Source organism: Leucoraja erinacea, chromosome 36 (genome assembly GCF_028641065.1).
Source record: "Leucoraja erinacea ecotype New England chromosome 36, Leri_hhj_1, whole genome shotgun sequence".
NCBI lineage: Eukaryota > Metazoa > Chordata > Chondrichthyes > Rajiformes > Rajidae > Leucoraja > Leucoraja erinaceus.
The window spans coordinates 180,978-204,000 of NC_073412.1; the positions used below are offsets into that span (position 1 = coordinate 180,978).

Here is a 23,023-nt window from a genome sequence, read left to right on the forward strand (position 1 = left end):
AGTTGACTTCTCTTGCTTTCCCTTGCTTTCTCTCTCTCTCCATCCATCCCCAGTTCTCCGACCAGTCTGACTGTCCCCATTTAAATCTATATATCTGCCTGCTTTGATGCCTACTAGTTAACAATAATCTATTCTACATTGTCCTTGATTCACATCTCTTTTGATGTTCTTATTTTCACTCATTACATTTAATTATCTCTGTGTCTCCCTCTCCCCTGACTCCGCCTGAAGAAAGGTCTCAACCCAAAAGGTCACCCATTCCTTCTCTCCAGAAATGCTGCCTGGCCCCATGAATTACTCCAACAGATAGACGCAAAATGCTGGAGTAACTCGGCGGGATAGGCAGCATCTCCTGAGAGAAGGAATGGGTGATGTTTCAGGTCGAGGCCGTTTGCATTTTGTGTCTATGTTAATATTTCAATACAACTTCAAATTCTCTTGACAATACAATACTTAATCATTCCGTGGCATTTTCAAATAACAATTGAGATGTTAAGTATAAAGGTTTATGATCAGCTGGACATGTTTCTATTGATCAATTTACACAATCAGTCCATGATGTGAACATTACCCAGAAACTGCTAACAGTCACATGTGTGCTTTAATCCAACACAACACACAGCTTCCTTCCCAAGCTTTTATTCTCTCCATTTCTCAGCATTTTAAAACATTTTCTGGTTCGGATAAAAGATCAGCGACTTGAAATGCCTGATGCACTACACTGAAGCGTCCTAAATCCTTGTTATTGCCAACATCTTTGTGTTGTCTGAAGATCAGATTTTCAGTCATTTATCTGGTAAAGTTCTTTCACAGACTGAGGCTAACAAAAAGCTCTCCATACAAATCAGAAAATTTATTGTTTTAATGGACGCAGCTTGTTTTATATAAGAAACATTTTGGAATGCTATGCTCCATAACAGCAATGGCAGGAAGCGGGAATGACACCATGTAGACAGCGTGAAGGGATCTGTATTAAAGTTTCAACTTGTTTCCTGAAAGTTTCCCGTGAATATTCTTCTTCGCTCCAACCTTGACTCCTTTGAGCTCTGCTTTCACTTGATCTTGTAAATGGGAGAAGAAGGCTTTTGATGAACGCAAACCCTTGTCTTTTCCTTCATCCTTTTTGTAATAAAAACAACATTAGTCCATTTTAAAATGCTGTATTATTTCTTGCTTGTGGTGAAATACAGTGCTAGGATTTACTGTATGAACAGTGCTATGTGGTTCAGGCATCGGGAATGCATGCAAAAGGGGAGATTGAGGGAATTACTAATCTAATTAATCGAAATACTAAATCTAATTAAGCAAGTAAACTGATCCAGCAATCAGATAGTGCTGCAACTAGTGAAGATAAGTAACAGCTTAAAGAAAAGTTCACATTTCAGCTATTGAAGGATCCCACCACAATCATCTACCCGGGGTACAGTCCCTGAAGGTGGCCCTAAAGCTGATAGATCATGTTTATTCTCTGTATTTTCTGGTTGTTTTTAATTTGTCATGAAGCAACTGTAATGGGAGATGTTAGCGGATTTGAAATCACAGTGCAGGGCATGGAGCTAGCTCGATTGGATTTAAAATCTGTTGAGAGCTAATTCAATTGGTGATTACACTAGGATTGATTCATGGTGATTTACTGTCACTGGGGAGCAATTATACAATGGAAATAAAACACTGCAAAGTGGAGTTCACTTCCTCTCTTCAATGCACACAAGGAACATTAGACGGCAGGATTGTACAGCAGCTCTGATGGTAATCACAATCTGCGCTCACCTTTAGCAATACCACCTTTCCCTGCTGACTCAGTTTCTTTGCTTTCTCAGCATTCATTTCCTTCTCTTGTTTGCCGCTCAGCTTCACGTTCTGCTTCTCCAGTTCTTTCTGCCGCATCTCTCTTGCCTGTAGTCGCAGTCGCTTCACCTTCTTCTTCTTCCTCCTCTCCCGCTTCTTGTCAGTCGATGTCTTCTCATCCTCTCCCTGCAGCGCTCCAGCTCGGCCCTTCCCCTGTAATTGTCACCAGTCAGCACAACTCCAGCACCAAGCACATTCCTGCTCTCACCAGTTCAAACATCCAGCCTGACAGAGGGGCTGCAGTCGGGTAAACCACGTGTGAACCTCACACAATGACACCTGGGCTCTGCCCCAAACACACCCAATGTGCACTGGATCACTCTCTAGCAGACCCACTGACCTCACAAGGAGGGACTCACATTAATCAATGGCCACCCCCACACTAGCTCAACTGATAACTGGAGCTCAGTGTCGCTCCAAGAAGCATTCACCCCCATTATCTCTGACTTTCATCTCTTACCTTGACTTCCTCTGGTGCCAACAGCGTGGCATCACTGACATTCACTGGAGCCACTTCCTCCATGTTGATGGAAGGCAGGTTGGAAACTACCTTCATCTCAGGCACAGGCTGGAAAAAATAAACATGTTTTGTTTAAAAATAAACATTAAAGCGAGACCCAGAATGTCCGAGTTCATGCCTACAGCCCCCCCATCAACACAGCTCAGATACGAGCCCCATCTCAGTCATGAAGTATGGAGATACTATGAAGTATGGGGGCTTGTAAACACAGTGGAAGAGGGGTATTCATATTGTGTGGGGGGGGGGAGGTATTCAATGTGGGGGGTATTCACAATCCCAGTGTGGAAGGTAGCTGCAGTTAATCTCCATTTTACTGTACATGATGGCTCACAAAACAGTTATGTAGATGATTAAATTTCTCATGGTACAATGATCAGAAGGTCAGATGCTGTGACTGCTGTGTTGGACTAGCATCTGTAGGAGCACAAACAGTTGATGCAGTCATCGACAGATAAATAAGTCCTAGGAAACTCCAGTGATTTGTGGTGTTTGGTTTTGGTGCTGGTACCAGTGAAGTTCCACAGCACCCGTCTGAAACAACTCCGTTTCAACAAAAGTGAATATTGTTTTTATAATCTTGGTCGAAATCTCTCTCCTAACTTAGTGAAGAATCCAAACTCTTCACTCACATGGTTACTTGTCACATTACAGTTTAACCAAGTGCCCACACTGCATGTGTGAAGAGAGTTTTATTGTCATATGTCCTGAAACGGAACAATGACTTACTTACAATGCTGCGTCGGGCCTGGGATTGACTTGCAGGGCTGCTGAGCACAATGAGGCTCACTAGGCAGGTAACAGCTGGCAGCATCAATGTAGCTAGCAAGCTCTGATGGTGTCAAAAACAGCACAGCTCTACCCGACCAAACTGTTTCCAGACCTTCGTTGGTGTTACGTTATTTCATTACTCACCGGTTTGGGGGTGAAATGGAAGTTTGAGAGCGCATCCAATTTGAGGAATAAAGAATCAATCTTTTTCTGGATCTCTGTGTACTGTTGGTTTTCCTCCACTTCTGATTTTTGCTGCAGTGATGAGGATAGAAATAAAGAGCAGACATCACCTCTCTGATACAAGATCACCATCACTCAATATTAGGGTCAGACCGAGGGCCATTCCCTGCCTTGAGAGCAAGCTCATAGACCTTTACCCGTTTTAACATAAGTCTTACCAAAATTAAATCACAGTTATTAAAGCAGCAAATTTCACCTCCAGTTATGTTTTTTCATTGTAAATTTTAACCAATAATGCCTTAAGTTGCCAGGTCTCCCTGGTCCCTAAAGGTGTGACTCTATCCGGGGTTCAGTTTCACTTTTACATCCTTCTACTCTGTTGTCCAAGATTAGTAATTTCTTACCTGAGTTTGCTTTTGATATTCTTGCTCATAGACTTCAGCCAGACTCAGTTTACTTTTCTCATGGTCCAAAGTAAGTCGTTTTTTGTATTCAAACGTCTCTTCTTTGGGCTTCTCCTTACGCAAGACATCATCCCACGCCTGTGGAGAGAGCACTTGATTCTCAATCAACCTTCCACTGCCAGTCTACACAGCAGAAGCACGATAAGGAACGCTGGTCTCTGCAGTCCCTCTTAGTCACCTACATCAAACAAGCTGGTTCAGAGTTAACAGCAAAATAGTACTGACCTGGTCTTTAATCCTCTGGATAATGATATCCTCTAGTTGAAGTGTTGTCTCCTCAGTGATGACAGGTGCTAGGGATAGACACAGACTCAGTACTCGACAGACCATAACATAGTGTTGCTTTCCCAGCTAGTCACCCCCCACGCACCCCAACATTCCCACAGAATGAGTAAACTCCTTGCCCCCATCTCCTCAATGATTATGCATAGGACACACCTTTCCTGACCGCATGATCAAAGTGAAGGTCCTCTTCCAGCAAGCTGTTCTCAGGCCGTTTCTGAGCTGTGACCTCTCCCAGGAGCTGCCATGGCTTCTGCTCCAAGGCTGTTTTCTCCAGCTGTTGGATGTGTGCTTTCAACTATAGGGAGCAAACCACAGCAGTTAGCGATTGAATGACATGGAAATTAGAGACTGGACTGAAGCTATTCTAGACCAATTCTCATGCTGGTGCTAACTCTGCATACGCTGGATGCTAATCCATGTCACAATCCTGTTCCTTTTATTGCCAACAAAATCTGTCCTTAAATGTTGACCTGGTCGCTGCAACGTCACCAATTCCAGAAGAAAAACAGCACAAAACGCTGGTGTAACTCAGCAGGTCAGGCAGCATTTTGTTACTTGTTTCAACAGTATATGTTAGTCTCAATCCAAGTAAAATTCTCCTATTCAATTCTTCAGTTAACTGCATGTCCCTTCCATCACAATGAGCACCCTGTTCATCTTTACTCTGCACCAGCCTTCAATAATTCCATATACTTCCACTCAATCCCACCCTCTCTCTGCTCCTGCCCACAAAATGTAAAGTTCTCACCATCCAATTGAAATGTGTGTCCACTGATTCACTCTCAAAACTCTGCATTCTCCGTATGACTCCCGTGACGTTATAACAAGCATCAGTTAATGTCAGGCCACAAACCCTGTCTTTGAATTATAATACTCACCTTTTCTTGGCGTTTTTCAAAGTTTGATTTTTCCACTTCCAGCTTCTTCCCTTCTATCACTCTGGTCAGGTCATCTTCCTCACCGTCATCGGAAAGATCAAAGCTGACTTTCTTGCCCTTGGCCCTCTTGGCTTCCACCTGCTCCTGGTCTCTGGGTCATGAAAGAAACCAATTAATACAACACTGTCCAACATAGTCTTCATCATCTGCAGACGAGTCTTTACAGGTTGTAGTGTTAGAAGCCCGGCGTCATGTACTAGCCCAGCATTATGTACTAGCCCAGTGTTATGTACTAGCCCAGTGTTATGTACTAGCCCAGTGTTATGTACTAGCCCAGTGTTATGTACTAGCCCAGTGTTATGTTACTGACGGTGTTATGCAGAAGTTACTGAGTTACTCCAGCTTTTTGTGACTGATGTCAGTGAGATAAACTGTATGTGAACGGGAGCACGGTTTTTGGAGCATGCTATTCAAGAGCAGTGCAGATAGAAGAGAAAAGTTGTTAGCTCCCTCAAAAGGACCAGACTATAAAACAAACCGGCTGCATAGATATGTTGTGCAGCATATTACGTGTTCATAGAATCACATCGCATGGAAACAGGCTCAGATCAAACACCTGTTACTGAATCTTCATGCAGTCCAACTCCACTCACCAGCATCACTCCTGTAACTTGCATTTCTAAAGAATGAAGTGGATGAGGGCTAATTAGACTGAGGGGATTAAAATGCCACTGTTACATTGCCATCCAACATCTTCCTCAAGAGAGAATGAGGTTTCTCGGATGGAGCATCAGAGGAATGTTGACTAGAGGTGGAGCAAAAGAAATGGAGAAAGTAACTTGGGGGAACATACTCATCCAGAGTAGTGTCATCCTCTAATTCTTTCCGCTTTAGTTCCCGTTTTGCCTCTTTGCCATCTCCTCTTCCAGGTTCCTCAATTGGGTCGAAGAAATCCTTGTACTGCATGTTCCTGGAACTCTTCGCCTGACCGATAACAACCAAAATTTAAATACATAAACAATTTCACAGGGCTCCTTATTTGCAATTTCTGTGAGACACCCATCCATTTGCTAATCCCATGGGTAGGACAGACAGCCAACCTGTTCTTGGACCTTTGTCAAATGGAGGGATATGGGTCACATGCGATGTGTTTGACAGCTTATGTTTAGTTCAGACATTGTGGGTTGCACTGTTCTATGTGCTAAATGATGTACAAATTGGATCCACTGGCTGTGGAACAAGTCACGTCACATCAGCCTACACCTGATCCTGACATTCAGAGGACCCAGATCTCTGTGAATCTTTGGAGATGTGCGATGCATTGTTACAGTACTTCCGCAGAGTCTGCAATCACAAGGATAGGATGCCCAATTCAAGCCTATGCTTAGAGGTACATTGGATTGTATGAGTTCAGTTGTCCAACAGTATGCCGTTCCACTCTAGCTCCAGGTTGGAGATATTTACTGGAGAGATCAGTCATGAATGAATGCCAGAGTAGTTTTGATGGGCCAAATGGCCTATTTCTGCTCCTATAAAGTTCCAACGTGAAAGATGTTAAGCTGGAAAAGTGCAGGTAAGATTTACAAGGATGTTGCCAGGACCAAGGGCCTGTGCTACAGAGAGATGTTGGACAAGCTAAGGCTTTATTATTCACGGTGCCCAGCAGACTGAGGAATGATCTTATCGACGAGGGGATAAAATCATGAGGGGAATAGGTGAAACGAATGCACAGTCTTTTACTCAGAGTAGGGGAATCATGAACATGAAGACATAGACCAAAGGTGAGGGGAAATATTTAATGGGAACCTTGGGGGTGACTTTTCAGACAAAGGCTAGGTATATGGATCAAGCTGCCAGAGGAGGTAGTTACAGCAGATACTACATGGCTAGGAAAGGTTTAGCAGGAAATGGGCTAGTATAGATGGGGCATTAGGGTCGCCATGGACAAGTTGACCAGAAGGGCCAGTGACTCTTAAGACTCTACCAGGATCAGTGAAGTTTGTGAAATTACCTTTTTCCTGGAGTTTGTTTTTATAATTTCTTCATCCTCAGAGAGAATATCTTCAAAATAATCTATATCATCTTCATCATTCTCTTCACTTTTTCCTTCTTCCTTTTCAGCTTTCTCTAAAAAAGCTTCCATTTCTGACAGTTTGAAAAATTTATCATCCAGGTCTGAGCTTGGGAGTTTGGGGCTCTTTTTTTGCAGTTTAGTTTTTTTCACAAGCTCATCAATATCAAAGTTGATGTCGGAGTCTTCATCACTAAGCTCTTCAGACTGGTCTTTTTCATTAACTTTCTCAGATTTTAACTCTCTCTCATCATCACTGCCCTCCCCTACTTCATAATCATTTTCTGTTTCAAACTCCTCTCCAGGCGTATCAATCTCTGCCTCTTCCACTCTATTCACTCTGCTGAGATTGTCTTGCACAAGAAAAGCAACTGCCCTTTTAAAATAGTTCAAGACTGAATGATTCTGTAATTCAATTTCCTGCCAGATCTGCTCTTCATCAAATTGTTCTACAACCAACTCCTTCAAAGGGCTCCCGGCAGTCCCGTCCGCCTCCTGTGTCTTCTGGAAATCATACAGCTCCTTCGTGAGACCAGTGAACTCTGATGCCAATCCTTCCTGTACACTGGGAGTCAGAGAAGACCGTGTTAATCACACATTCTCACCAGTAATGGTCAGGACCCAGCTATTACACAAACCATCCATGGTTTCTCGGGCATCAACACTTGTAATTCTGCAAGGTGTTTCAGGCACACACCAGATGGCAGGCTTGTGTTCAGTATAACCGTCCTGGCTGGCACTTCATGGGATTCATAATCACCAGTTTATGAAACCTGGTCATGGCTACCCAACCACGGTCAAAGAGCACAAAATCCATCTAAATCATCCATCTTTCTCTTTGATCCAAACCCCTCCCCATCTTGAACCCCATTCTTACCAAACCCCCATAGCTCCCTCTGCAACCATACCCCCCCTCGCTTAGACATTGGCCCCAAATTCCCAAACAATTGCAACATTTAGAACCCTTTCAAATGGCTAATGGATAGGAAAGTTTGAGGGACACCGGGCCAAATTACAGGGGAATAGAAGTAGCTGAGAAAAGTATCCCTGTCAGCATGAACGTCCAACCTGACGCTAACCCTGCCGCTGCCCCCGCCTTGCCCCCGCCTCCCCCCCCCCTCCCCCCTCCTTCTCTCCCCCCCTCTCTCCCCCTCTCTCTCTCCCCTCTCTCTCTCCTCTCTCTCTCTCTCTCTCTCTCCCTCCCCTCTCTCTCTCTCTCCCTCCCTCTCTCTCTCTCTCTCTCCTCTCTCTCTCCCCCCTCTCTCTCCCCCTCCTCCCCCCCCCCCCTCCCCCCCCTCTCTCCCCCCTCCACCCCCCCCCCCCCCCCCTCCCCCCTCTCTGTCTCTCCCTCCCTCCTCTCTCCTTCTCTCTCCCCCTCCTCTCCCCCCTCTCCCCCCCCCCCCTTCTCTCTCTCTCTCCCCCCTCTCTCTCTCCCCCCCTCTCCCCCCTCCTCTCTCCCCCCTCTCCCCCCCTCCCCTCTACCTCAACATGAGGACCGGCCGCTCCACCGCGTTCTCCAGCCGCCGAACGAAGCTTCCGAGCGCCGCCATGTTCGCGGAGTCACGGCGCCGGGATCCCCGGAACAAGATCCCGCTGCCGGAGGTTCCGGGTTCCGGCCCCTGGTTTCCGCGGAAGAAACGTTCCGCCCGGTTTCCCGCCTCGGGCCTCCCGCTTCCCTCACGTCCCTCACGTCCCTCACGTGGGTCTCCGGAGTCTCCCGGGCGGCCCTGCGGCCCTTCGGCCCGGCTGATGAAGACTAACCTAGGTAGGCTGTGGGGTAGACGCAGGGCTCGGCCTAGGGCAGGTCCGGTTCCCATTCATTCATTCATTCATTCACCAAACTAAGGGTCAGGGAGTTGGAGAAGACGGTTCACACGTTGGACTTCTCTTGTACTCAGGGGGTCAGGCAGCGTCTCTGGGGAACATTGATACGTGATGCTTCACGTCGGGATCCTTCTTCAGACCAATGGGTTCCGAGCTGAAACATCACCTACCCATGTATTCAGAGATGCTGCTTGAGCCGCCGAGTTGCTCCAGCACTTGGTTTATGCAGGCGTTATTGGTCCACAAAGGCTCCCCTTCACCCAATCTCATTGCGCTTTGTGTAACACTTTAACATAGATTAGTACAGAGCAGGAACAGGTACTTTGGCCCGTAATGTCTGTGCCACACATGCTGGCAAATTAAACTAATCCCTTCTGCTTACACACGATCCACATCCCTGCATATCCATGTGCCTACCAATAAGCCTCTTAAACAGCACTATTGTACCTGCCTCCTCCACCACCCTGGAGCTTGTTCCAGGCACCCACTAATCTCTGTGGAACAAACTTGCCTCTGAATATCTCCTTTAAACTTTTCCCTCTTACCTTAAAGCTATGCCCATAGGTTTTTACATTTCCGCCTTTGGTTCTGTCAACCCTATCTATTCCTTTCTTGTATCTATACTTCCTAATCCAGACAGCATTCTCTTGTATGGGGACAACCAGAACTGCACACATTACTCCACCTAACCAAAGATTTATAAAGATGCAACATGATCTCCTGTCTCTGTTCCTCAATGTCCCGACCCATGAAAGGTAGCATATTGTATTGCTTCTTTAGCACTCTTATCTACTTTTGTTGCTACTTTCCGGAAGACATAGACTCAACCCAACAATACTATTAAAGGTTCTACCATTAAGTGTATACTTAAGTGTATACTTTCACCTTGCGTTTGACCTCCTAAAATACAACAACATACTTGCCTGGATTAAATTCCATCTGTTATTTCTCCACCCATATCTGTAATTGAAATTTATCCTGCTGTATCTATTGACAGCCTTCTTCACTATCCACAACTCCACTATTTTTTTGTCGGAGAGCTGAGTTACTCCAGTTTTTGTGTCTACCACTAATTTTTTGTGTTGTGTGCAAACCTACTAACTAACCCATCTACAATTTCATCCTAGTCATTTATATGAATTAAAAACAACAGTGGATCCAGCACTGATCCCTGTGAAACACCACTGGATACAGACTTACAGCCGAATAACAACTTTCCTCCACAACTTGCATGAAAAGCTAGTTCTGAATCCAAACTATCAAGTTATTGTGAATCTCTTGCATCTCAATCTTCTGGATCGGCCATGTGATGAGAGATTTTGTCATGTACCTTGCAGATAATATTCACTGCCCGAGCCTCATCAATAATCTTCATCACCTCCTCAAAATACTAAATCATTTATAAGATATGACCTGTCCCACACTAAACCATGTTAAATCTCCGTAAACAGGCCATTCTCTTCAAAATCCAAGTAAATTCTATCCCGAAGAATGCTAACCAATGTCCGATTATCATTTCCCTTCTTAAACAAAGGACCAATCTCAGCTACTCTTCAGTTATCCTGGAACTCACCTGTAACTAGTGAGAATTAATAGATCTTAGTCAACACTCCAAGTTTCCTCTCTCAGTAGGCTATGATAGATCCCATCAGGCTATGGGGACTCATCCACCTTAACGCCCTTCAAGACACCCAACACCACCTCCGTTTTGAGCTCCAAATACCCAGCATATTCAGTATACATCACGCTCCTTTCACTATCATCCATGTCCTTCTTCTTAGTGAATACTAATCCTTCCTTTATTGTTGAGTAATTCTACTCTCTCCCGAGTTCCCCTCTTGTTTTTAACATATGTATAAAATGCCTTGGGATTCTCTTTAATCTTCATCTGATTTTTTTATTGTATTGTTACACGGAATACAAGTCAAGTCTTGTCGAAACATAAAGTGCTAGAGTAACTCAATGGTCAGAGCAGCATCTCTGGAGGACATGGATAGGTGATGTTTCGGGTTAGGGTCCATCTTCAGATTGATTATAGGGAAGAAAAAACTAGAAAATCTGTGGGGCAGGAAAAGCCTGGCAAGTGATAAGTGAATACAGTTGTGGGGGTGAGGTTAATTGGCAGATGGGTGGACAAAGGCTTGCGACAAAGAAAATAGACAAAAGAGTGCTGGATAAGTAGAGATGAGTAGTGAAATGTGAAGCTAGAGGAAGGGATATAGGTGAATGGGACAGGAGGAAAGGGGACGGGGGAAGGAAAAAAAATTAAAAGTGGTCGATGGTGGGAGACATGGATGCACCTGGATGGGGCACAGGGAAGAGAGGGGGAAAGAAGATAGGGGATAGTATCAAAAATTAGAGAATTTAATGTTCATGCTATTGGCTTGTAAGCTACCCAAGTAATATGTGCTGTTCATCCAGTTTGCATATGGCCTCACTCAGGCAATGGAGGAAGCCCAGGACAGAAAGGTCGGTATGGGAATGGGAAGGGGAGTTAAAATGGTTAGTAATTGGGAGATCCAGCAGACCCAGATGGATCGAATGCAGGTGTTTGGTGAAACAGTCGCCTCAACTACACATGGTTTCGCCGATGTAAAGGAGGCCTCATGGGGAACACAGTGCTGGGTGGAACCAGGTGAGGGCTGAATCTCTCACTTTCTATAAATCTTTGTAATAACACCAGTGGTGTAACAATCAGAACCAAACACAATACTCCCACTGTGACCTGACCACTGTTGTGTACAGCTGCCACATGACCTCCCAACTTATACTCTGCATCTGCCATAAAGGCAGGGTAACAAATAAAGGAGTGTTAAAGAGGGAACTGCAGATGCTGGAGAATCGAAGGTTACACAGAAAAGCTGGAGAAACTCAGCGGGTGCAGCAGCATCTATGGAGCGAAGGAAATAGGCAACGCGGGTCTGAAGAAGGGTTTCGGCCCGAAACGTTGCCTATTTCCTTCGCTCCATAGATGCTGCTGCACCCGCTGAGTTTCTCCAGCTTTTCTGTGTAACCAACAAATAAAGGAGATTTATTCCGAAGAAGGGTCTCGGCATTGTCACCCATTCCTTCTCTCCAGAGATGCTGCCTGTCCCGCTGAGTTACTGCAGCATTTTGTGTCCATGTTCCCCAGAGATGTTGCCTGACCCTCTGACTTATTCCAGCACTTTGTGTCTATTTATCCTTCGATTTTGACTTGCCCCATGACAGGCACTAGTCCCACCAGTGTCCTGTACCCTTTTGTTGCAATAAATCTCCGCAAATCCCATACCGCGGGTGGGAGGCGTCAATGCTAACGGCTCGCAAGCTCCTTCAGCAGAGCTGCCCACTCGACACTAAAACGCAAAGCCCAATTGCGCCCACTCTGATGATAAACCATGCACCAACCTGGGCTCCAGGCGTATTATTTACCATTCAGGATCGTGGGTGGTAATGCTGATATCACGCCTTGTATGGGGCACCCCGGAATCTGAATATGTAACGTGACTGCTGCATTCAGATTGCCGGGTATCGATGTGTATGCCCTATCCAGGGTAGGGGGCTCCATGCACTGGTGAGTCGGGAGGGAACACAAAGGAAGTGAGCGGGAGGCGGCCACACAGGTAAGGTGGGATCGGGTGGGCAATGCCCGCAGCGATGCCCAGTATAAACTACCCACTCGGTTGTGCCCGGTGCCCGAGGTCTTCCTGCAGCCGGGTAGCGAACTGCTACTGGTGCAACCGGAGATTCCTCGGTGCACCAGGCAGGCACACGGTGGAATCAATGCATTCGGTGCAAACAATTAATTCAATGCAAGCAACGAATCCGGTACCGAGTCCGGGTCGGTGCAAACAAACTGGTGCGATCATTGCTCGGTGGAATCAATGAATCGGTGCATCAATCTGTTGCAGAGCTGCAGTCTGTAAGCGCTCGGTGCAATGAATCCGATGCAGACTGCACCCCCTGAATGCGCTGTACAGCGCGGCCACTGGTAGTGGGATGAGGGGGTGGGTGGGGGGCCGGGGGTCGTGTTTACCAACAGGACCTTGCTCGAAATTGTGAGGCTTTTGTGAACGAGGATATTATGAAATCGCGTGTTGGTGTTTACAGACGAGTGGCGTGGTTCTGCATCTTCAGAAAGTGCTCAGTGTGTGATCTGGTCAAGGATGCTGCCTGTCCCGCTGAGTTACTCCAGCTTTGTGTGTGTCTCTGGTCTGGGATGGGTGGGCTCAGGGTACCAACCCCCCTCACTCCCATCACTGGGGCTCCACCCCGCGGAGGTCGGGCTGGCCGTCCCGGGGAGATAGGGTTTGGTGTGAAGGGATCGTGTAGGGGAAATGTGCCTGGATGAGACGCCAATTTCTGGGCAGTTTCTAAAGAGTGTCCTTCACAACCCCGAGCCAACCCGAAGTACTCTGGACAGAAGAAGTGTTATTTGCTAAGGTTCCACATGGTAGGCTGCTCTGGAAGGTTAGATCGCATGGGATCAATGAAGAGCGAGTCGATTGGTTAGAGAATTGGAAGGGAACAGAGGGTGATGGTGGAAGATTGTTTTTCAGACTGGAGGCCAGTGGTGTGCTTCAGGAATCGGCTTTGTGGCTTTTTACAAACCATTTGGATGAGAATGCACAAGGTACGAATAGTAAACTTACAGATGTTTCAAGGTGGTGTAGCGGTAGAGTTGCTGCCTCACAGTGGCCAGGGACCCAGGTTCGATCGTGACTTTGATGCTGTCTTTATAGAGTTTGTACGTTCTCCCCATGACAGTGTGGGTTTTCTGTGAGTGCTCTGGTTTCCTCCCACACTCCAAAAACCTCCAGGTTTGTAGATAAATTGCATCTATAAATGTCCTTAGTGTAGGATGATGCTAGTGTACAAGGTGATCGCTAGTCAATGTGGACTTGGTCGGCTGTAGGGCCTGTTTCCACGCTGTATCTCCAAAGGTGACAATCAAGGAGTGATATCGTAGATAATGAAGATGGTTATCAAAAATTACAGCAAGATCTTGATCAATTGGGTAAAAGGGCTGAGAAATGGTTACAATACAATTCAATACAAGAATGGAGTTTAATGCAGATAGGTGCAGGGTGTTGCATTCTAGGTCAGACTAGGGTAGGTCCTTCACAGTGAATGGCAGGGATCTGGGGGGCTGCTGTAGAGCAGAGGGATTGAGGAGTGCAGGTACATAGTTACTTGACAGTGATAACACAGGTGGATAAGGTAGTAAATGAAACTATTGTCACATTGGCCTTCATCAGTCAGCGTATAGAAGTTGGGCTGTTATGTTACAGTTGTACAAAATGATAGTGAAGCTGTAGTTGCAGTATTTTGTTCAGTTTTGTTCACCCTGCTACAGGAAGGATGCCGTTTAGATGGAAAGAATACGGAGAAGATTTGAGGTCCTGGGTTATATCAAGGGGTTGAGCAAGCTAGAACTCTATTCCATGAAGTGCAGGATAAGGGGTAATGTTATGAAGGTGTATAAGATCATGAGGGGAAGAGATAGGGTGAATGCACAGTCGTTTACCCATTGTTGGGGAATAAAGAATTAGAAGACGCAGGTTTCAGGTGAGCATGGAAATAATTACAGGAAACCCTCAACATAATGGGCCATAGGGGGGAGGTGGTGACTGTTATAACCCAGTAAGGGATTATCATTGTATAAATAGTAGAAACAAACGGCTACAGCTGCTGCTTAATACACAATAGGACAGAGTGCTGGAGTAACTCAGCGGGTCAGGCAGCATCTGTGGAGAACATGGATAGGTGATGTTTCACAGAGTGCTGGAGTAACTCAGTGGGTCAGGCAGCATCTGTGGAGAACATGGATAGGTGATGTTTCACAGAGTGCTGGAGTAACTCAGTGGGTCAGGCAGCATCTGTGGAGAACATGGATAGGTGACGTTTCACAGAGTGCTGGAGTAACTCAGTGGGTCAGGCAGCATCTGTGGAGAACATGGATAGGTGATGTTTCACAGAGTGCTGGAGTAACTCAGTGGGTCAGGCAGCATCTGTGGAGAACATGGATAGGTGATGTTTCACAGAGTGCTGGAGTAACTCAGTGGGTCAGGCAGCATCTGTGGAGAACATGGATAGGTGATGTTTCACAGAGTACTGGAGTAACTCAGCAGGTCAGGTAAGGGTCGGCGGCAACTGGAGCGGCCTGGCATTGATGGTCAGCTGGGATGGGAGGGTGGCGGCTGGAGGGGCAGCACGGCCCAGTGGTGTGGCCAGCCCAATCTGGCAGTGAAGGTCAGTGGGTCAGTCCGCTATAACCAAAATCCGTTATATAGAATCAGTAAAACCAAGGGTTTACTATAATAGGAACCTAAGAAACAACAGAGTGGTGGGTTTTTGGAACAAGCTGCCAGATGAAGTAGTTGAGGTAGGCACCATAACAATATTTAGATTACATTTGGACAGGTACATGGATAGGAAAGGTTTGGAGGATACAGACCAGATGTGGACAGGTAGGTCTAGTGTAGATGGAGCATCTTGGTCAGCACGGGCAAGTTGGGCCGAAGAGCCTGTTTTATGCTATGACGGTAACATTGTTGTAATTTGGGAAATCCGGCTGTCAGTATGCACAGCATTGTGAATTAAGTCCACTCCAGCAACTGCAGAAGTGCAAGCAGACACTGATGTGCAGCATTAAATGAGCAGTGCACAGACAGACGCTTCTTTCACATGAGATGTTAGATCAAGTCTTTAGTCTCACAAGAAACTGCATTGTGATAATGACCAGTTGAATGTTTGGCATTTTGCTCGCACACGTGAGTTGATTTCAGTGTGAGCCAGGTTTGCAGATACATGCATCGCATTGAGCGTATGTGCAGGTGGACTCAGCAATGATTCCAGATAGTGAATCGCTCAGCTCAATAAGGGCCAAAGTGACATGTTGAAACAATCAATCGAAATAGAGTTACAAATGCTGTGCCAGGCTTTAACAAGGATGTATCTTGCTGAGTTTTTTCTAATTAAAGTATCGCACAGTCAGACAGAATAACAGGCATGTCCAAGAGATCTGGAGCTGCCTCCAACAGCAAGCACATTCTGGAGGCCAGGAACCACAGAGCTGATGCAGAAATCTCCTCTCCAGGAATGTTCCTAATGTTTGTGGCCTGATGGCTGGTTTGTCACAGTTAGAGGTGCGTTGTATTGCACTTACGAATTGCAAATTATCTAAGTTACTCTTGGAGCAGGATGAGGAAACATTGGCAGTATGTAGCAGTGCAAATGCATGGTAGGTGGAACCAGCCGATGGGGAGAGGTGAACAAAGGAAGAAGAAAACTATGTGGACAGGTGAGCTAAAATCTACCCAGCCTTTATTCCCTATCCTCCAGTATCCTAAATGATGGGAATCCACCCCCTTCCCTCTCTGCCTTGATGCCGGGTCTTCAGCCAAAACATCACCTTGCATCTTTGGCCTCCACAGATGCAGCTGTTCTACCTGCATTCTGGTTCTTGGTTCAGAATCCAGCATCTGCACTCTTTGTCTTCACACTCTATTGCACTAATTACTGCTGGTGACTTCTGTCCAATTCAGAGATGAATAGACAATAGACAATAGGTGCAGGAGTAGGCCATTCGGCCCTTTGAGCCAGCCCTGCCATTCAATGTGATCATGGCTGATCATCCCCAATCAGTACCCTGTTCCTGCCTTCTCCCCATATCCCCTGACTCCGCTATTTTTAAGAGCCCTATCTAGCTCTCTCTTGAAAGCATCCAGAGAACCCGCCTCCACTGCCCTCTGAGGCAAAGAATTCCACAGACTCGCCACTTTCTGTGAGAAAAAGTGTTTCCTCGTCTCCGTTCTAAATGGCTTACTCCTTATTCTTAAACTGTGGCCCCTGGTTCTGGACTCCCCCAACATCGGGAATATGTTTCCTGCCTCTAGCGTGTCCAAGCCCTTAACAATCTTATATGTTTCAATTAAATTCCCTCTCATCCTTCTAAACTCCAGAGTGTACAAGCCCAGCCGCTCCATTCTCTCAGCATATGACAATAGGAAGTCATCCGTGCCTTGTATTGGTCTCCTATGAGTGAGGGACCTTCAGAGGGACCTTGGTTTTGGTGGAAGAGTAAGAAGTTCAACTCAAGAAAAATCATCAGCAATTGATGCCAGTGACAGAGCCAGTGCCGGACCAATTATTGTAGCTCGACGATATTGAACCTGTCGATACTGACCTGAACTGTATGCCAATGTTACGCATTGAAAGGCCATGTTTCAGCTGCGGGATGGATAAGGACTCAGGCTGAGAGGGTTTCCAGAATGGCCCATTGATGATGATAAGGTGATCTGGAGTGGGTTCGGTGTCTCTGCTGCAACGGGGACAGGAATGGGAGCCCACACCAGGCAGTGCTGTGTCTCCGTTCCAACACCAACCTTGCAATGTGCTTCTCGCAGTTTGTTACCTCTGAGGCAGTGACAAACCAGCCATCTGCTGTAAACAAATACACAGTGAGATGTGAGCAGCAAAACTCAGCCGGGTTTCTTTACAGTGAATAATTTGCAAACAGACTGGAAAACTTTGCAGTGCTCAACATTCCCAGTTTGTGGCAGGGAAAGCGTTGTTGCTTTGAATCTGGGGCAGCATCTGTGCTGTCTGTAACTTTTAAATAATTCTTTACTGCATAGCAGGTTCAGGTGAAAAACAGAGCTGGGCCCCTCATATTCCATCACCCTATGTTGGGGGAAAATATCTATTTTTATTTTGGTTTTGGTGGAAGATCAAGAAAAATCATCAGCAATTGATCCCAGTGACATACAGTAATATTGCAGCTCAAGAATGTATTTAACACATCTATCCTCACCTGAACTGTAATACAATGTTATGCAGTGACAGATCTGTCCCCATCTGTACTATACTCCATGGTCACACAGTGAGAGGCCAGTTCCAACTTGAACTTTATCCTGCTGGGTCATTCTCACGTGTTATACTCCAGGGTTGCACACTGACACCTGCTCTACTTGAACTACATCTCACTTCATAGAGTTGCTCACTTGTACCCACCTGCATTGTACAGTTATAGACTTCAATAATGTACACCAGAGTAACAGACTTGTATGCTCACCTCACCGTTACAGAATCATACTAGTACAGTATCATGGTGTAACTATACCTCAGATATGTTGGGTCTCAACCCGAAACGTCACCCATTCCTTCTCTCCAGAGATGCTGCCTGTCCCGCTGAGTTATTCCAGCTTTTTGCGTCTATCCTCAGAGATGTACCTTGTTATTATAGATATACTGACTTGTTCTGTGATATAATGGCTACATTCATAAACAGTGGTGGTGATTACTTAACCAGAGTACCTCTGTTCCCAGTGACTGCTGTGAAGTGAATTAAATTATGCAAACGTACAGAAGAGAAATAGTGTTCGTATTCGAGCTAGTAAAGGAGGGGTGTAACAAGTCTTGTCATTGTGTTGAAGGTTGCTCAGTTGGTTGGTGTTGCAATCTGTGTGTGACTGACAGAGGGTCAGATAACTGTGTACAATCCACATTAAGTGATTCTGGATGCAGTACATGATAGGATGTTTTTAATTATTCACGGTGAAATCCAGTAGAGAATCACTAATGATCAGAGCCTAACGTGCATCTTTGGTCTGTATGTGGTAACACCAGTTACAAGGAGATCAGACTACCCAGAGAGATCTCTATTACATAGAACATAGAACATTACATAGAACAGGACACAGAACTGCACATCACTGCACCCACCAATTCTTCTTCAGATAATGCCAGTCCAACTAATCACATCTCTGCGCCTTGTCCATATCCCTCTATTCCCTGTCCATTCATGTGTCTGTCTAAATACCTCATATGCCATCATATTTGCTTCTGCCACCTCCTCTTGCAGCATCTTCCAACATTTACCATGTAAAAATAAATCTTGCCTCACAATGCTCCATTAAACTTTCCACTACTCACATTAAATCTATGCCCGTCTATTCGGCATTTGCACCTGGGAAAAAGGCTCTGACCATCTACCGTATAATAATAATTTTCTCTCATCATATTATAAACTTTATCAGGTTGTGCCTCAGCCTCTAACACTCCAGAGAAGGCAGTCCAAGTTTATCCAAATTCTCCTCATAGCGAATATACTTGAGTCCAGGCAACATCCTTATGAACAGAATAAAAGGACGTACCTTTATAAGGAAATGAAGAGGAATTTCTTTAGTCAGAGGGTGGTGAATCTGTGGAATTAATTGCCACAGACAGCTGTGGAGGCCAAGTCATTGGGCATTAGTACGGGTGTCAAAGATTATGGGGAGAAGGCAGGAGAATGGGGTTGATAGAGAAAGATAGATCAGCCATGATTGAATAGCAGAGTAGACTCGATGGGCTGAATGGCCTAATTCTGCTCCTATATCTTATGACCAACTTTGTCACAATTACTCCCGCTGTGGTCCAACCAAACTTCCATTCAGCTACAACAGGGGGTCGGTGACCTACGGCCCAGGGGCCGGGTCCGGCCCGTCACCCGGCCCACTCACAGACATGGGTCCTGGGTCCGATGCAGAACAAGGTTGCCGACCCCCGAGCTACAACATGACTTCCCAACTTTTATATTAAATTCTCCATTTAATGAATGTAAGAATGCTGGAAGCTTTCTTTACCACCTTGTCACTTGTTGCCACATTCGGGCTTGTACACCATAATCCCTCTGTACATCAGTGCTCATAGGGTTTTGCCATTTACTGTATTTCTTCCTTTTGTATTTGACCTCCCAAGCTGCATCACTTCACACTTGGCCAGATTAAATTCCGTCTGCTATTTCTCTGCTAAAGTTTCTATCTGGTCAGTTTCCTGCTGTATCCTTTGACAACCTTGCTCATTATTCCACAAATCTGCCAATGTTTGTGTCCTTGCCTGCGGCTACAAAGCCCGAGCAATCCCCTCGTTTGCCTCTGCCTGGACCCAGAAATAGATCCAGCAGGCTCTGGGGACATCCACCGTAATATCTTTCAAGACACCAAACAGTCCTCCTCCTTAAGATTGCGATGCTCTCAAAAATTAAATCTCCACCTCCTTGGTTTAATGACCTTATTGATCGAATACTGATGCAAAGTATTAGCACTGGAGTGGATCCAGAGGAGGTTTACGAGAATGATCCTAGTGATGAGTGGGTTAACATATGATGAGCTAATGATGGCATTGGGCCTGTACTCGCAGGTATTTAGAAGGATGAGCTGGAACCTCATTGAAATGTACAGAATAGTTAAAGGCCTGGATAGAGTAAATATGGAGAGGATAGATCCACTAGTGGGAGAGTCTAGGACCACAGGCCCTGGCCTCACAATAAAAGGACGTACCTTTAGAAAGGAGATGAGTAGGAACTTCTTTAGTCAAAGGGTGGTGAATTTGTGGAATTCATTGCCACATTTGTGAGATGTGATTCACCACCAAGTAGCCAACCCCAAACATGTGCTGTCCCCAGTTGCTATCTAAAGTCTGATGTCACCGGGTTACATGTCTCACTGACCCCCTGTTCACCTTCTATAGAGCAAAGCCTCTATCTAGAAATGGAGCATTGTTCAACCCAGCCAATATCTGCATCTTCAGGAGAGACCAGTGAGAAGGTGCAGTCTCCATGAAGCCTTGCCCCACCCTTGTTTCAGCCTGGAGTCAGGGCCATTCAGGGTTAAAGTGGAGGCGAGGTTACAGAGTGCGGAGAGGTGGGGGATGAATTGGATTGGTGGGGTGATGCTCTTCCCACCATCGAATGGATGTTTTTCAGCTGACTGGATAGCAAGCAACAAAGGCTTTTCACTGTACCTCGGTACACGTGGCAATAAACTGAACTAAACTGAAACAAAAAAACAGCGAATATCATCATAGACCCATGTCAAACGCAAAAGGTTGGAGTAACTCAGCGGGTCAGGAGAAAAGGAATAGGTGACTTCTTCAAACCATGTCACACTCTCATTACACTCCGATCTTCGCGATACCGTCTGGAAACCGTGACCACCATGTTTAAGAATAGCTTCTTCCCAAAAACCATCAGACTCTTATACACTCTGAGTCCTGGCTACATCCTCATAAATCTTCTCTGCACTCTTCCCAGCTGCTCCTTTTAAGGGGACTTTGAGGAAACTTACAGCCTGGCAATTTTGAATGTTATGAATTATGTTAGGGGAATAAGTTGATTCAAAAATTATTCTTTAAGAATTTCTGTGTTTTTGTAAATACGAAGGCTTTAGTCGTTTGGGTCATTGTGCAGTTTAAAGGCAGTGACTGAAGATAAGAATGGGAGGCCTATTGTTTAATAATACCGCAATGGACAATAACACGGAATGGTTCTAACTGACGTTGGTGAAATGAAAGATATTGGTAGCACAAGGGAGGCTCCTCGGAACATAATTGGATAGGTTGGAGGGACAATACTTCCTCTGCAGGGGTTCAGAAGAAAGTGGGACTTCATTTAGAGGAGATATCTGTGATCTTTGTCATGGAAAGACTGGGCACCGGTGATCAATGGGTTTCTGAAAGGGAACAGTCAGTGGGCAATCAAGGAATGTGAAATGGGGTCGTTCATTCAGCGGGACAGGCAGCATCTCTGGAAGGAAGGAAAAAGTGACCTTGAATGGTCTCGACCTGAAACTTCACCCATTCCTTCCTTCCAGAGATGCTGCCTGTCCCGCTGAGTTACTCCAGCTTTTTGTGTGTATCTTCGGTTTAAACCAGCATCTGCAGTTCCTTCCTACAAATAGGGTAGATAGTTAGACTGTAATAAAAAATAAAAATCAAAGCGTCTGAAGAAGGGTTCCGACCCAAACCATCACCGATTAATTTTCTGCAGAGATGTTGCCTGATCTGCTGAGTTACTCCAGCACTTTATGCCTATCTTTAGATAGTCAGTATTTTTCCCAGGGTGGGAATGTCAAATACTAATGGGAATAGCTTTAAGTTGAGTGAGGGAAAGTTTAAAAGAGATTTATGAGGCAGGATTTTATTACACAGAGTGGTAGAGCCTGTCAGGGACATGGTGGAAGCACATATGCTGGCAACGTTTAAGAGGCAAGTAGTCAGTGCATGTGGCGGGGGTTGAGGGATATCGGCTGTGTTTAGGCAGATGTACAGTTTAAATTGGCATCATCTTTGTCTTAGACACGGTGGGTCCAAAGGCCTGTTCCTGTTCAGCATTTAGGTGAATTATGAAGATTTAGATCAAGCATAATCCAATTGAGGGGCTAAATGGCCTCATGTTATTATTGAGAGACTAAGGAGAAAGTTCAAGACTTGCAGTGTAGGCCACACTCATATTGGATGATGGCAAACAAGGACAATGTACCAAAGGTTTGGGTTTAATATCCTATAGACTATGGATGGTGAGTCTATGGAGCTTAGCTTTAAGAGGGATTGGAGGTGTGGTGTAATTGGCATGAACATGGAGGAGGAGGTTGTGGAGTGTTGACATGGACCACACAACATTATAACAACAAGAAGATAGCTAGAAACAGATTGAGGAGATTAGCCTCCTAGTGTTCCCTTCCACAGCCCGTTCATCCATGTACATAGCAGGCCAGCAGCCGCAGTGGGCCATCTGCCTCTATAATCCTGTTCTGCCGTTCATCAAGATCATTATTGACCTCAGTGCTGTTTTCTTGCTGTGAGCCCATATCCCTTGATTCCTTCCAGATCTTAATCTCTGTTGTGAATTTCAACAATGTAACCTCCAGGCTGGAGAATTCAAAACCTTCACCTTCTGAGTGAAAATGTTTCTCTTCATCTCAGTCCTACTCTGCTGACTCCTCAGCAAGGGAAACATTCTCCGTGTTCATCCTGCCAGGTCCTGTAACAATTTAGTATATTTATTGAGATCACCTCTCCTTCATCTAAGCTCTAGAGAACACAGGCTTCACCTCCTCAACCGGTCCTTATGTATCAAACCTGTCATTGTTGAAACCAGTTTAATGAATCTTTGCCAAACTCTTTCTATGGCAGGTGCAAGCTTTCTTAAGCAAGGAGATCAATATAATTGTACTAAGACTTCCTTGGTCTTGTATTCAATCATCATTCAATAAAGGCTAAAATATAATTTGTCACCTTATTGGCTTATTGCAAATGCACATTGGCTTTCATTGACTTGTGTCTAGACAATCCTAGTTTCATTTGAACATCAAAACAACCTATTCTTCCTTCCATTTAAAAATACACTATCTATTTTGTGCAACAGTGGATAATGACCTTG

General features: G+C 45.4%; 2 protein-coding genes across 6 annotated transcripts in view; one reads left to right on the forward strand and one right to left on the reverse strand.

Moving 5' to 3' along the window:
• Nucleotides 1-623: 623 nt before the first annotated feature.
• Nucleotides 624-8,849, reverse strand: mphosph10 (M-phase phosphoprotein 10 (U3 small nucleolar ribonucleoprotein)). Of its 2 annotated transcripts, none has more exons than XM_055662826.1 (11): nt 8,779-8,849; nt 6,958-7,582; nt 5,800-5,930; nt 4,947-5,097; nt 4,222-4,363; nt 4,009-4,076; nt 3,724-3,861; nt 3,281-3,391; nt 2,309-2,416; nt 1,771-2,001; nt 624-1,119 (listed from the first exon to the last, which is right to left on the reverse strand). In XM_055662826.1, exons 1-11 carry the CDS (start codon nt 8,832-8,834, stop codon nt 973-975), a joined length of 1,908 nt encoding a protein of 635 aa, XP_055518801.1. In that variant the 5' UTR covers nt 8,835-8,849; the 3' UTR covers nt 624-972. The 2 variants fall into 2 exon arrangements, with proteins under 2 accessions (XP_055518801.1, XP_055518800.1); XM_055662825.1 differs by lacking the exon at nt 8,779-8,849 and adding an exon at nt 8,500-8,657.
• Nucleotides 8,700-23,023, forward strand: part of apba2b (amyloid beta (A4) precursor protein-binding, family A, member 2b) — a 28,127-nt gene continuing 13,803 nt past the window's right edge. For 2 of the 4 annotated variants that reach the window (XM_055662820.1, XM_055662824.1), the window contains exon 1: nt 12,308-12,443. The gene's annotated coding sequence lies outside the window, so the exon portion shown is untranslated. Of the gene's footprint in view, nt 8,783-12,307; nt 12,444-23,023 lie in introns of those variants that run through there. The other 2 variants (XM_055662822.1, XM_055662823.1) reach the window with 2 other exon arrangements.